The sequence below is a fragment of the Haliotis rubra genome, unplaced genomic scaffold (genome assembly GCF_003918875.1).
Source record: "Haliotis rubra isolate DU_JTF1 unplaced genomic scaffold, ASM391887v1 Scf255, whole genome shotgun sequence".
In the NCBI taxonomy this organism is placed as follows: domain Eukaryota; kingdom Metazoa; phylum Mollusca; class Gastropoda; order Lepetellida; family Haliotidae; genus Haliotis; species Haliotis rubra.
The window spans coordinates 73,025-88,251 of NW_025766614.1; the positions used below are offsets into that span (position 1 = coordinate 73,025).

A 15,227-nucleotide genomic window follows, 5' to 3' on the forward strand; every position below is an offset into this window, starting at 1 on the left:
CAACTGAAACATGATAGATTTGTGTTGTGTCACATGACTTTCAGTGACATGTAAAATAACATGCAGCTTTTTGCTTCGTAGCTGGGTGCAAGTGATTTATTGTGCCCACTTAGAGGCCAATGTGTTATCTGTTTTCTTCATGGCAGGGTAAAATGGATATATTGTCTGACACAGAAAGTGATTTCCCTCTCATAGTATTTAATTTAGATCATTGGAAACAATCAGATCTCAACATTCTGATGTGGAGGTAAGATAACAGGGAATATCAGTTACCACAACTGAAATACATAGAAGGGGTGGATCCAGGATTTTGGAGAAGTGGGGGTACACATTTATCATGAAGTCCAAAGGTTAGAGGGAGATGCTCCTCAGGGAAATTGGGGCACACCTGCACCCTACTCTGGATCCACCCCTGCATAGTACATGAATCCATGTTTTCCAGCACCAAATGACTGATTGATTCAGTGAAGGGATGCTGATGGCGAGTTGTGTATTCTCAACAAGGCACATCATAGGGTACAGGGCCATTGAGAGCAGTGTGTGAAGTAGCTGACATTGCTTGTCTCACATTTCCATACATGATAAACCCTTCATTTTTCTGTAGCCAAAGAGCTTCTTTTTGAATAACTGATGCATCTTAGGTTGTAAGTAATGAAATACTCATGGTCTATGTCCTCTTCAGATGTCACTGGTCATTTTGAATGAAATGTTTCTTCTTCAATAAGATTATGGTACATGTTTTGCAATCTCATGTTTTGAATTTGAGTAATATCTTGTTTCATCTTTGTCTCAAACAACATAAACTACCAACGGAAAAGAGACAACTGATTATGTTTGAGGTGTAATGATGATAAATGTCCGATAAAATATTTTGGGGCATGTAGATCTGGTGTTTCTACCATGGTGGGGTATATATGTATGACATTGTCTTTGATATCATTCTGTGCCCAGTCGTCTAGGGTGCTAAATTTACTTTCCAGAGTTCTGTCACACCAAAATGGTAAACATCTGAAACCTGCATCACTTCGGACTTTCTTCCTGTATTAGGTGACACGCTGTGTTATAATGGAATACCTTCCCAAATCGCTCACAGTAGTCCAAGGAACATAACTCTTGTTTAAACATGATCATAATTCTTATAGAAATGGTTCTGGTTTTTGTTCAAATATATTCTCTACTGATATTATGCAATGCGTAGATGCATCAGTTGTTCAGCCAGGACAATATATAGCATAATGAACATTGACAATATATCTTCAGTAGAATCAATGTTCTATATGTGGTCTTGTCAGTTCCTGGGAGTTGCATGATAGAATCATCTAGTCACATGAATATAAGCATGGAATTAGTGGGTCACACTGCATTTTAATCTCAGCTCATCTCCATGTAAAACACAAAGCTATTGAACACATCCTGATGAAGAAGCGCTCAAAGAGATACCAATCATTTAATAGTTTTTAGGAATCCCCATTGCTGGTGCTATGTGAAGAAACAATAAAAAAATATAAATTCACTGATAGAATTAGAAATTCTTTATATTTATGGTGAAATATTTAATCATTCTCATAGTAAATATCATGATTTATGTTTTAGTGATTAGAAAAATACATTTTCATGAAATCAACTGTCACTGCTTGAAATCAATGTAAATGTGAGCAAATACAACATAAAATAGCAGCTTTTGTTGATATATAACATTTTTATCTTGTCTTGTCACCTGGTACAGTTGTAGTTCCCACTCATGGCTGTTCCACTTCTGGAAATGTCAATTTTGTCCAGTCATTTGACAGGATATTCTACGCACTAACCTTATCTGCCGAAGCTTGTATTGACAGATAAATGTCTCCACACTGTGGACAGTGCTTTCAAATGAAGTGCCCATTGCTTGGAAATAAACTCTTTTTTTCTGAAGTTTTGTTACTGTTTTAACTTTCATAAGGATTTCACTGTTGGACCCCTGAAAGGAGGAACTGAGATTAGTACGTCACCAACGGCCTTGCTACTGTTGTAGCTTGTCACAGCTTGTCATTTTAACCCGTGATGATCTGGTTAGAATTGATCTTCAGCAGCCCATGCTTGTCCTAAGAGGCAACTGACGGGATCGGGTGGTCAGGCTCGCTGACACGTCATCGTATCCCAATTGTGTAGATCAGTGCTCATGCTGTTTATCACTGGACTGTCTGGTTCAGACTTGATTATTTACAGACAGCCACCATATACTAGTAGCTGGAATATTGCTGAGAGCAGCATTAAACAACAAACCAACCAACTTGTCATTTCATTGTTGATTGTTTGTTAAGGGACCGTTCATATAATTTATGGCTGGGGTTCACCCATTTTGTTCTGGGGAGCTGGGGTCATCAATTTTGTTCACACGTGCTTGGGGTCATCAATATTTTGTACATAAAAATATGTTTAAAATTATGCTTAGAAAATTGGGGCATTGATTTTGTACATGACATGCAGGGGGGGTCACTTATTTTGTACATAAATTTTATGGGGGGTCATTCACATTGTACATGCTTCTCCATAATAATCATCATCAACCCCCTAGCCATAAATTATGAACGGTCTCTAACTGCCACACTCGGCAATATTCAAGCTATTTGGCAGTTTCATGGCAATATTCACGTAATTGAGTCAGCAGCAGACAATCCAGTGATTGACATTATGAACATCTATCAACACAGTTGAGATACGATGACATAAACAAGCATTTCATCAACCTGATCAAACCTGATCCTTCAGTTGCCTTTCACCACAGATCAGGAACAATGTGAGTCAGATACTGAGGCCGTGTAGTTTCAGAAAAGAAGATAATTGAAGAATTGCCACAGCTTATTCTTTTCTTTGAAATGTTTATGACAATGTTTATGTGAATTGGACAACAATAGAAATAGGTTCTTCAGATTTTATTAGACAGAATAACTTAAATTGGCACAATATCATGTCACTGCACATGAAGAAAACATACACACAATGCCACAATACAACATTCATATCCTAGTGGTATAGTCACTCGCAGCATGCTACACACCCACGATAGCCGGGGTGAGGGGCACTTGGCTTCACTCAACAACCTAAATATCACACCAGTTGTCCATCACTGCACACTCGGGTCCTGTTGTAGGTTATCATGCCCAAGACTGCCTGTTATCATGATATTAAAATAACACAATAACAACAAAAATTAGCCCAGAGGTTAAATATTTGCCTGCCAGAATCAGCACCTGTTTTACATCAAGTTTGTTTTGTGCTTATGACAGACAAATATTCTATAAGTCATGAATGGTAACCATGGTTACATGACCATATGATGCCATTCATGCAATTTAACTGATGCAATTTTATGGTCACCTGTATCATGGTTTGTTAAAACATCAAAGAAAGAACAATGTTCTTTTCAGAAAAAGCATTGTATAGAGCCAAATATTTCTTGTGCATGGAATCAAGACATGCCTGGGATCTTGTATAAATGTCTAGGTGATGATGATAGTACATGATATCTTCTATTGATAATGACTAATGGAATTGCTGCATTTTTTCTAGTCCCATGCTGTTGATAAAAGAAAAGATCCCATTTCCAACAATAAACTTTTGCATCTTCAGTCTATTTTGTTCAAAACTATAATATTAAATTTGATCATGCTGACAAGCCTTTTAATATGTTAAAAACATATGACTAGAATGCATTGTGACTTGTATCCTAAACAAAATGCTTAGCAACAAACATATAAATTAAGCTAATGTTTCCTTTAGTTCTCAGAGCAAAAGTCAGCCATGTTACCATGGTAACAAAAGTAACCTGAATGTTCACTGCTTTAGTAAGCTTTTAGAACAGAAATAAATCAATAATCGATCAGACAGCTACACTAAAATCTACTGAAGTCATTCAGAAATTGTACAACCATCCAACTGATGCACGCAGCACATGCCACAACTTGATAGTCACAAGGTAGTTGCAGCTTCCTCATCCAGTCTTTCTTTATAGTGAGCTCTCTTTCATGTCACTTCTAGAGCTGCATAACAATCAGTTCAAAAGGTCTGTATATGTGTAGAATGTACAGCAAAGATGAGAGGATGAATAGTTGGTTGCTTAACACTGCACTCAGCAATATTACAGCTATACGGCGACAGTCATATAGTAGACGAGGCTGGACCAGACGATCCAGTGATCAACATCATAAGCATTGATCTACTCAATTGGGATATGATGACACATGTCTACCAAGTCAGCGAGCCTGACCACTCAATCCCATTAGCCGCTTCTTACGACAAACATGGGTTGCTGAAGACCAATTCTAACCCAGATGTTCAAGGTTCTGAGGATGAATGGAGGAGGGAAGGCAGCAAATGCACCTTCTCTTGTGGTCTCCCATCCAGAGACTACTGCTCCCTAGCACCTGGTTTCACCATGAAACTATTGTCAAATGTGTACACAGGACACAACTATCAATTCACTAAACATGAAAAAAATAAATAATCTTAAACAACAATATTTGTATTTTTTTCTTTCACATTACTGACAATACAAACATTCACTGACGTAGTCAGACATATCACAAGCCATGCTAACAATATAAAACTCCAACCTACAATTTCTTTCAAAAACATATCCATAACATAAGTTACTCATGTACATTGATGATGAATGAAAACCAGTTGTAAACAGTACAGTAATAGTTACAACTTGGATGTTCTGAATGATCATGTCAGCATGAGATTGTAATAAAAAAGACACCATCTTAAGTGTGAGTTTGACACAACTTGTGAACTGTCTGGAAATGTGCTCTCTTCCAGAAGGTTGATTTTATGACAAATGGATACAGATAATGAACAATTATTTATCCCAAGACTGGCTGCAACTTCGACATGTCCAGATAAAGTTTCATAATTCATTACAGATTTGTTCAGCTGGAGTGTTTTTCATCACTAATAAGCCCATTATATGTTGAGTGTTTCAAGTCACTGTACTCTGGTTGAAGAGTGGCCAACCAATTATCTTTCAAGGTCTCTGCATGCTTAAACATTCACATAACTCTGTTCCAGTGCAACAGAAGCGCGATGGCAGTCAGTCTCATCTGTTTGAGCCATGTGAGCTCAAACACTTGATGGGCCTGGCTGGCAACATATAAAGTGGTCAAGACTAGTTTTTTCTTGATAGTCCTTTTTCTTATTCTCAACTCTGAACGTAACCTTACAAAATGAACATGCTATAAGAGATTCGGTAAAGTTGATTTGTCAGCCAGGTAGCAAGCACAAACATACATCACTCCCATAAACAGATTCAACAAAGCCATCTTTTTAGGCATCCCATGAAGATTTCCACTTCTGAATTCTCTTTCATATCTAAAAGCAAGAAATACTGAAAGTACTGGCAGGAGCATCCATTTTGTACAATGCAAGCTCATCATTATGAAGACGATGTAAGGCACAAATAACAGAGCTGCAAATAGTAGATAGGATCCAGTGCGTCCAAGCAAAATTGCCATTGTCATTATACCTGCTGACTTGTCCAATTCCATATCCCTTGTGTTGTTGCTATGTAGAATTCCAACAGTGTTCAAAGCTAGAGGGATCGCATATAAAAATGGACTGAGGGATAACTGTCCTGCCTGGCATAAAAATGAAAACATCACTGTCAAAGGTCCAAAGGTGAGAAAAATCACTAAATCACCCATGGCAAAATATTTCAGTCCCATTCCTCCAGTGTACAGAAAACTACTTGACAAGCCACCAAAGTATATCAGGGCTATGTGTTCCATCTTGGCTGGTGACAGGAATGCAAGCAACAAAAACCCCACACATCCCATCACATAAAATACTCCTCCCAGAAAGGCAACGTCTGCTGGGGACAGCAAACGGTCAACCAATGTTCGATCGTCACTTTTCTTACTGTCAATTCCTCTTGTGTAATCAAAGTAAGTGTTGACAAGATTACCAGCTGCGTGAACAGACAGCGCAGTAAGACATGTTACAAGAAATATAGTCAGATCGTAGGTGCCCGATGTCTTGAATGCCAGCGTAGAACCCAGTGCCACCGGGGTGAAGGATGCGGTAAAAGACCAGGGGCGAAGGGCAGCGAAGTACTGAGACAGCTGGCTTTGGAAACTTTGTGGAATATTTATCCTCCCATTCTTTACTATGGGCGTATGAACGCCATTAACGCCCTTCTTTGTCATTTTACCTGGTGTAGTCTCAGCGAATTACATATCAGTCTCGCAATAAACGCAAATATGGGGTTGATCGTGAAACAAAACACATTTCGCATCTGCAACAACCGGCCATGTTGCGTATTCACCGGAAGTGCGTAAATGTTATATATATGTGTCAATATGAACAATGCATTAGTAATGGGATTTAGTTTATCAGTGTATTCGGCATATATATGCAATAATCCTCTGAAAACACCATTTCTATGGAAATATCACGTCTCTGATTTATCCGGTAACGCCTGACCATAATTGACTGGGGTCCTGTCTACGTAACAAGTAAATCGGTAAGATTGCTGCGCGAACTAAGAATGAAACCAGTTTATTAACAAACTGGTCACAGTGTAAACACGCGCTGCTAGTCCAGTTTTTTATAGACAGGAGCCAGTCAAATCAACATGGCGATGAGAGCAAGTGCTCTGATTGCCTCATCTGTTCTAGTGACAAGACCTCGTAACCTTATAATTCATCATACAATGAATTATTTCTAAGTTCAGGAGGTAAAACAACAGATTTATGCTCTATACATGCCATGCATAATCGAAAAATCTCCCCTATAAACATATGAAATAGCAGTTTTCCAATGATTAGAGTTGAATAATTTTGTCATGGACATTGGGCGGGGCATTAATCTAGGGTAAATAGTCACCAAAAAAATCTGACACAAGGCCAAAACTAACAGACCATTGACTTCCAACATTCACAATGATTAATCAATGTTTGTTGTTTAACGTCACGCTCCAAAATGCTTTGTGACGATGGCCTGAAAATATGTCAATGGCAGGAGTCTTGACTAGCCAACATTAAATTCATTACATTTATGAACATCTTCCTATGCTTATTTCGTACGATGACATGCCTGAAGTTGCCGAGCCTGACCTCAAGATCCATCAAGTTGTGTGGGATGCTGGAGAACTAACCTATAGCTAGACGTTAGGAATCACAAACAGCAAATATCTAGAATAAGATATTCTAACTACAAGTTATCAGTATGCCAAACAGTATGTTTTGTTCACCCTGTATGATCTCTCTGCACATGACAGAACTGTTTAGGTCAAGAAGAAGACAAGTAAAAAAGTCGAGGCCAAGGATATAGCATTGCTATAAGTGTTGCAATTTGGATCATGCCCTTGTTTGATTTGCAAGGCAGATCCATGCATACAAGAGTATCAGCAATTAAAGGTCTCGAATCCAATAGCAATTGTTTGTTGACCATATACCATCTCCACAATCACTTGACTTCTACACCAATTGCTGAAAAAGATCTCTGAAAACATGCCCTCTTCTAAAAGAGTAAAAAAACTGTGCCATGCTTTTGTGAGGTTGTTCCCGGTATTGGACAGCATCGCACATACGCAACCATCATCAACAATAGCGTGCGCCTGCACGTGGAATCATCAGCTGTGATGCGTGATTGTATCTCGATTGTAATCAGTTTCGTCTTTGTCTTTGTCCAGTAAACGTCTTGTGTTTGTATATCTGTGTTGAATGTTATGTGGGCCTGAAGACCTTACACTTTACTATTCATTTTTTTAGGTTTATTCATAATATTAATGTATTATGATCAAGGTTTGGTGAATAAATAGATATTGCACATTTTATTAATGTTGAAAGTATTATGTCCTATAAGATAAGCTTCATTGTCACATTTGTATTTTACATTGAAACGTCTTCCAAACAAACAAGTAAATCCTTATTGTCATGTGTATCATGGTGTATGGTTCCTTTATCACTTACAGGATAATCTGAACCTTGCTTCAACCATGTCAACTGGAATTGTCATGCGCCAGTTCATATCTGGCTTGAAGAATCGAAATGAAGAGGTCCGCATCAAGACAGCCAATGACCTCCACCATTTTGTCAGCACTGAGCTACGTGAAATGCCGGTGGAAGAACACACAACCTTCATGGATGAGTTCAACCATCATATCTTCGAGATGGTGTCTAGCACAGATCTGAATGACAGGAAGGGCGGAATCTTAGCTATAGGTTCGTGATCAACAGGACATCTGGCGGTTCAGACATCTGTGATTTCTGTATAGCCATTTATGGAAATTAAAGGTCACAAATGTGTAAATAATTTTGAGGAAAATCGTCCCGACAAAAGTGCTTGCAATGAGTCAATGATTGTCAGAAGAGAATCAATGGTTCAGTTTAAAGGTGTCAATGATTGTCAGAAGAGAATCAATGGTTCAGTTTAAGGGTGTCAATGATTGTCAGTAGAGAATCAATGGTTCAGTTTAAGGGTGTCAATGAGTGTCAGTAGAGAATCAATGGTTCAGTAGAGAATCAATGGTTCAGTTTAAGGATGACAATGATTGTCAGTAGAGAATCAATGGTTCAGTTTAAGGGTGTCAATGATTGTCAGTAGAGAATCAATGGTTCAGTTTAAGGGTGTCAATGATTGTCAGTAGAGAATCAATGGTTCAGTTTAAGGGTGTCAATGATTGTCAATGTAAAGTCAAGATATATTTCAGTATGTTTGATTAATATCTACCATAATTAGAATGCATGTTTATGATGTATGTTGCTAATAGTGACCATGTAGGGGATATTTTTACCCAGCCTATTGGCATATCTTGATTGTGCATGTTGAAATTGGGAACATGGGGGTTCAGTCAACAAAGTTGACGCTATTTGTTTTGTAGAGTTGCATCCTTGGTACACTCTCGAAGCAATTCATTCTGTCACCATGTTGATAGGGAAAAGATAAATTTCCAGATGCATGTAGGCAAACAAGTTCTGACAGATCGGATCAGCCCGACAGGAATAACAATAATAATTAAACCGAAGGCTCCATCTGTATGCTCATTGTCAGTGTTATTTGTTTCAGTGAGTTTGATTGGTGTAGATGTTGGCAATACATCAACAAGAATGAGTAGATTTGCAAGCTATCTGCGCAATCTTCTGCCATCAAATGATGTTGTGGTGATGGAAATGGCGGCGAAGGCTGTTGGGATCCTGGCTCTTGCATCAGGCACGTATGCTGCGGAGTATGTCGAGTTCGAGGTGAAGCGAGCACTGGAATGGCTGACTGGAGACAGGATTGAAGGGAGGAGGCAAGCTGCGGTAGGTGGACACTGGACAGTGTGTTCAGATGTAACAAATGTGATCATATACTATTATATGTTGAGTGGACGTAAATTGGTGACAGTGAATTACAGTCTTGATTATATGAACTGTTAGTCACATTGAGCAAGCCTAGTGGCTACGGCATTCACACATCATGGCAAAGACTAGTTTGATCCCACCCTGACACAGTTTGGGACCACTGCCTCAATACTCTGATATATGCACTGTGAGTCAGATGCCACTTGTGTGGTGCTTTGGATTATACAAGCTGACTGGGGGTGTACCACCATGTGATGGAGAGTCAAGGGGTGTATACAAGATGACTGGGGGTGTACCACCATGTGATGGAGAGTCAAGGGGTGTATACAAGATGACTGGGGGTGTACCACCATGTGATGGAGTCTCAAGGAGTGTATACAAGATGACTAGGGGTGTACCACCATGTGATGGAGAGTCAAGGGGTGTATACAAGATGACTGGGGTGTACCACCATGTGATGGAGTCTCAAGGAGTGTATACAAGATGACTAGGGGTTTACCACCATGTGATGTGATGGAGAGTCAAGGGGAGTCTGTATACAAGATGACTAGGGGTGTACCACCATGTGATGGAGAGTCAAGGGGTGTATACAAGATGACTAGGGGTGTACCACCATGTGATGGAGTCTCAAGGAGTGTATACAAGCTGACTGGGGAGAGTAACATAATGTCTCACAGGCTATCCAACCAAGATTTATGTGTTTTAGAAGAGAGAAACTGGTGGCCATTTCTTATGAGTAGTTTCTTACATTTCAAATTACTGGTTGTCAATTCCTGTAGTGAATGAATCATCTAGTATTATATGATGTGTTGACTTTCTCAATCTGTTGAAACGAGATTTTCCAACTTGTATTTCAGGTTCTTGTGCTGAAAGAGCTTGCCGATAACACTCCCACATTTTTCTTCCAACAAGTTCAGCAGTTCTTTGACTCAGTTTTCAATGCTATCAGAGACGTAAAGGTATGCTGGGGATTCTCTACACCCTCAACCAGGTCCTCATGTTGACATTCATCAAGATGACATAAAATAAGGACATATTGGAGGGTTTTGGGGTAGCTCTCAAATGGCATTCTCAGCTTCCTGGGTGGTATACAACCCAATTTTGCATTTATGGTGTTATAGTGTTTTTACATTCATGTCAATATTTCATCCAACCAGGTTCCCATTCACTGAGTGATCATTTGATAAATTGTTATACAACAAATCTCAAGACATGTTGATGTTAAGGGATGATATGCTTATTATCCCCCGCAACGCGTTTTTCGGGGGGTATTAAAATGGACTCCGTCCGTCGTGCGTGCGTGCATGCGTCCGTCCGTCCGTCCGTGCACATTTGTCTTTTCCGGAGCAGAACTCTAAAACCGTTCAATATTTCTTTACCAAACTTGGCACATAGATAGATCTGGTGGTGTACTGGTGCCTTTTGGTAGTTTTGGAATTCTGAATCAAATATTTTTGGCGTTTCCATGGCAACAAGTTCGACATAGACTGAAATTGGTGGTTGTGCTCTTTTCCGGAGCAGAACTCTAAAACCTTTCAATATTTCTTTACCAAACTTGGCACATAGATAGATCTGGTGGTGTACTGGTGCCTTTTGGTAGTTTTGGAATTCTGAATAAAATATGTTTGGCGTTTCCATGGAAACAAGTTCGACTTTGACTGAAATTAATGGTAGTGCTCTTTTCCGGAGCAGAACTCTAAAACCGTTCAATATTTCTTCACCAAACTTGGCACATAGATAGATCTGGTGGTGTACTGGTGCCTTTTGGTAGTTTTGGAATTCTGAATCAAATATTTTTGGCGTTTCCATGGCAACAAGTTCGACATAGACTGAAATTGGTGGTTGTGCTCTTTTCCGGAGCAGAACTCTAAAACCTTTCAATATTTCTTTACCAAACTTGGCACATAGATAGATCTGGTGGTGTACTGGTGCCTTTTGGTAGTTTTGGAATTCTGAATAAAATATGTTTGGCGTTTCCATGGAAACAAGTTCGACTTTGACTGAAATTAATGGTAGTGCTCTTTTCCGGAGCAGAACTCTAAAACCGTTCAATATTTCTTCACCAAACTTGGCACATAGATAGATCTGGTGGTGTACTGGTGCCTTTTGGTAGTTTTGGAATTCTGAATCAAATATTTTTGGCGTTTCCATGGCAACAAGTTCGACATAGACTGAAATTGGTGGTTGTGCTCTTTTCCGGAGCAGAACTCTAAAACCGTTCAATATTGCTTTACCAAACTTGGCACATAGATAGATCTGGTGGTGTACTGGTGCCTTTTGGTAGTTTTGGAATTCTGAATCAAATATTTTTGGTGTTTCCATGGCAACAAGTTCGACATAGACTGAAATTGGTGGTTGTGCTCTTTTCCGGAGCAGAACTCTAAAACCTTTCAATATTTCTTTACCAAACTTGTCACATAGATAGATCTGGTGGTGTACTGGTGCCTTTTGGTAGTTTTGGAATTCTGAATTAAATATATTTGGCGTTTCCATGGCAACAAGTTCGACTTTGACTGAAATTAGTTGAAGTGCTCTTTTCTGGAGCAGAATTCTAAGACCGTTAAATATGTCTTCACTTGGCACATAGATAGATCTGGTGGTGTACTGGTGCCTTTTGGTAGTTTTGGAATTCTGAATCAAATATTTTTGGCGTTTCCATGGCAACAAGTTCGACTTAGACTGAAATTGGTGGTTGTGCTCTTTTCCGGAGTAGAACTCTAAAACCGTTCAATATTTCTTTACCAAACTTGTCACATAGATAGATCTGGTGGTGTACTGGTGCCTTTTGGTAGTTTTGGAATTCTGAATAAAATATTTTTGGCGTTTCAATGGCGAAAAGATCGACTTAGACTGAAAGTGATGATAGTGCTCCTTTCTGGAGCAGAACTTTAAAAACCTTTCAATACTCTCCTTCCACTTTTCTATATACAAACCTAAATATTTGACATAATCATAACTCGCAGACATAATCATGACGAGTATTTTGCCATTGCGGGGGATATTGATGACTTTGTCTTCTTGTTTGTAAATATATTTGACCTCTTGTTTGATCTACTTCTGCTTGTATCACTATTATAGTCACCATGTGTAATTTTGTAGCCATCGATAAGAGAAGGTGCTGTGGCAGCACTGAGAGCAGCCTTGACCGTGACCTCTCAGAGGGAGACCAAGGACTCTCAAAGGTCACAGTGGTACAGGGTGAGTTTTCCCTTCTTCAGAATTTATGTTTTTTTTTTATGTAATCCGATAATTTGAGATATACACCTACGCAAGTTAGAAGATGTATAACATCATCAACCTGCTGTTTCAGCAATGTTTTGACGAGACCCAGAAGCCATTTGACGAGAGCCAGATGCGGGAGAAGAAGATGACACGAGAGGACTGGACACACGGCTCGCTGCTCATCATCAATGAGCTACTGAGATGCAGCAACGTGGAGGGAGAGGTACTTCTCCATGATACTAGTTGAAATGTTGTGTTTGTCCTCTGTAATATTCCTATGTTTGAAGTATTGGATACCATTCTACTACACCTCCGTGGTGTAGTGGTTAGAGCGTCCGCCCGGAGAGCGGAAGGTCGCGGGTTCGATTCTCGACCGCTTCATACCAAAAGACGTTAAAATATGGTACTTGTTGGTCCCTGCCTGGTGCTCGGCATTAATGGGTACAACAAGGACTGGTCGGCTCGGAGTCAGTATAATGTGTCTGAGTGGGGTATTCATGCTTTACTGCGGCATGGTATCTCAGTGGGCTAGCACTGTAAAACCAGCTTACGTCTGGGCTAGTACAAGCAGTGGCACATTCACGTACACACGCATGCACGTCGTCATATGAGCGAAATATTCTCGAGCACGACGTTAAACCCAAGTTCACCTCACTTATTATACTTTTAACATTCAATCACTTGAATCATGACAGAATGGCACTTGTCTGTATCAATGTCGTCAGTGTTGAAGAAATTGATTTCAAGTTGACAACTTAAACAAGAAAGGATGGATTTAGAACCAATTCAGTTTCTAGACATTATATATGAAAACACAGGTCAAGGTGAAATCTGCCAATATCTCATGGAGATTCCTATATACCTACGTTTTATACCCACAGGAGTTTATGATCATTTGAAAAGCTGTTTGTTATTCTATATGTAATGTTACTCTTGTAACTTTCCAGAGACAGAGAATGGAAATGGAGGAAATCACAGCTCAGCAGAACCTCCATGACAAAACTGTGAAGGTAGAACACATCTACCAAAATGACTGGTAGAATTAATTTGTCAATATTGTTAGCTAAAGGTTATATGAAATGTTAGATTAGTGGTCAGAGTATTAATTTAATTTGGCACTCTGAAGTCCTGAGTTCAATTCCCGAAATGGTTGCAGTGTGATAATATTGCTGGAGGAATATCACTTAAAGCATAAAACCATAACTGCTCACTGAACTTTTGTCTGGTATTTAGTTTTGCGGTAGTTGTTTGCGGAAATTGTTTTGATCATTGAGTCAAGCCATGCAGTTATTTGAACAAGGTTAATTATGGAGGTTTTGTAGCAGTCATCTGTTCTATTTTGTTTGTACCTTTTGGACTTACTTTGCTTATTACTATCTATGACTAGGAGTTGTCGTCCAAGTCCAAACCCCAGGGCAGTATCTCCGCGCTGCAGCAGTTGCAGCAGAAGATGTCGCCTCTGATGATATTTGGCCTTGGCGGCCGTCCAGCACAGCAGAAGCCGACATTCTTTGAGAGTCATACATGTAAAGAGTTGATGTCGGCCAACTTTGACAATGTGAGTAAACTCAATCATTCCTTGATTCTGTTGTTTTTTCGTATTGATTCTTTTGTCTTACAGGTTTGTTGTGTCTGTACAACAGCATTCTCACTGGCTTGGATGCTCTGTGGTTGCCATTGTCAGCTCTAGTGTACTGGAGTTAAATTTTAAATGGTGCTTCCCATGAAGATCTGGATTAGAATTGGTCTTCTGCAACCTAAATTGGTGTTCTGCTTGTCATAAGAGGCAACTAACACGATCGAGTGGTCGTACTCACTGATGTGGATGTCATATGCCATTGTATCCCAATTGCATAGATTGATGCTCATGATGTTGATCACTGGATAGCATGGTCCAGATTCAGCTTATTTACAGAATGCCACCATATAGCTGGAATATTGTTGAGTGTGGCATTAAACAACAAACAGTATTCAGGTTTGTGTGACCACGTGAAGCACCATCAGAAGGAAAGGCCACTCTCCTGAACTGTGTGTTGGTTGGTTACAAATTGTAATATAATTTTATCCCCATGCATTGTCTTCTCCTGGGGATATCACTTAGATAAGATGAAGCAATCTCTCCTTCCTGGGAGATATTACTTAGATAAGATGAAGCAATCTCTCCTTCCGGGGAGATATCAATTGGGTGAGATTTAGCAATCTCTCCTTCCTGGGAGATATCACTTGGGTGAGATGAAGCACTCTCTCCTTCCTGGGAGATATTACTTAGATAAGATGAAGCAATCTCTCCTTCCGGGGAGATATCCCTTGGGTGAGATTAAGCAATCTCTCCTTCCTGGGAGATATCACTTGGGTGAGATGAAGCACTCTCTCCTTCCTGGAAGATATCAGTTGGGTGAGAATAAGCAATCTCTTCTTCCTGGGAGATATCCCTTGGGTGAGATTAAGCAATCTTGTCTTCCTGGGAGATATCATTTGGGTGAGATTAAGCAATGTCCTCTTCCTGGGGAGATATCACTTGGGTGAGATTAAGTAATCTCTCCTTCCTGGGAGATATCAATTGGATGAGATTAAGTAATCTCTCCTTCCTGGGAGATATCCCTTGGGTGAGATTAAGCAATCTCTCCTTCCTGGGAGATATCAATTGGGTGAGATTAAGTAATCTCTCCTTTTTGGGAGATA

At 39.6% G+C, this 15,227-nt stretch overlaps 2 protein-coding genes across 2 annotated transcripts in view; one reads left to right on the forward strand and one right to left on the reverse strand.

Annotated features, from left to right (window-relative positions):
- Window positions 1–2,897: 2,897 nt before the first annotated feature.
- LOC124279691 (ubiA prenyltransferase domain-containing protein 1-like) lies at window positions 2,898–6,473 on the reverse strand. Its single transcript, XM_046715524.1, has one exon. It carries the CDS (start codon window positions 6,180–6,182, stop codon window positions 5,214–5,216), a length of 969 nt encoding a protein of 322 aa, XP_046571480.1. The 5' UTR covers window positions 6,183–6,473; the 3' UTR covers window positions 2,898–5,213.
- Window positions 6,474–6,575: 102 nt separating this feature from the next.
- Window positions 6,576–15,227, forward strand: part of LOC124279723 (serine/threonine-protein kinase mTOR-like) — a 73,309-nt gene continuing 64,657 nt past the window's right edge. Inside the window, 8 exon segments of the mRNA XM_046715586.1 lie at window positions 6,576–6,712; window positions 7,952–8,201; window positions 9,046–9,281; window positions 10,181–10,282; window positions 12,423–12,521; window positions 12,634–12,768; window positions 13,493–13,555; window positions 13,933–14,103. Coding sequence (XP_046571542.1) covers window positions 7,976–8,201; window positions 9,046–9,281; window positions 10,181–10,282; window positions 12,423–12,521; window positions 12,634–12,768; window positions 13,493–13,555; window positions 13,933–14,103 — 1,032 coding nt within the window. The 5' untranslated portion in view covers window positions 6,576–6,712; window positions 7,952–7,975.

Excerpts from the sequence above, each read along its gene's own strand:
- LOC124279691 (XM_046715524.1), bottom strand. The coding sequence starts at position 6,182 with ATGACAAAGAAGGGCGTTAATGGCGTTCATACGCCCATAGTAAAGAAT.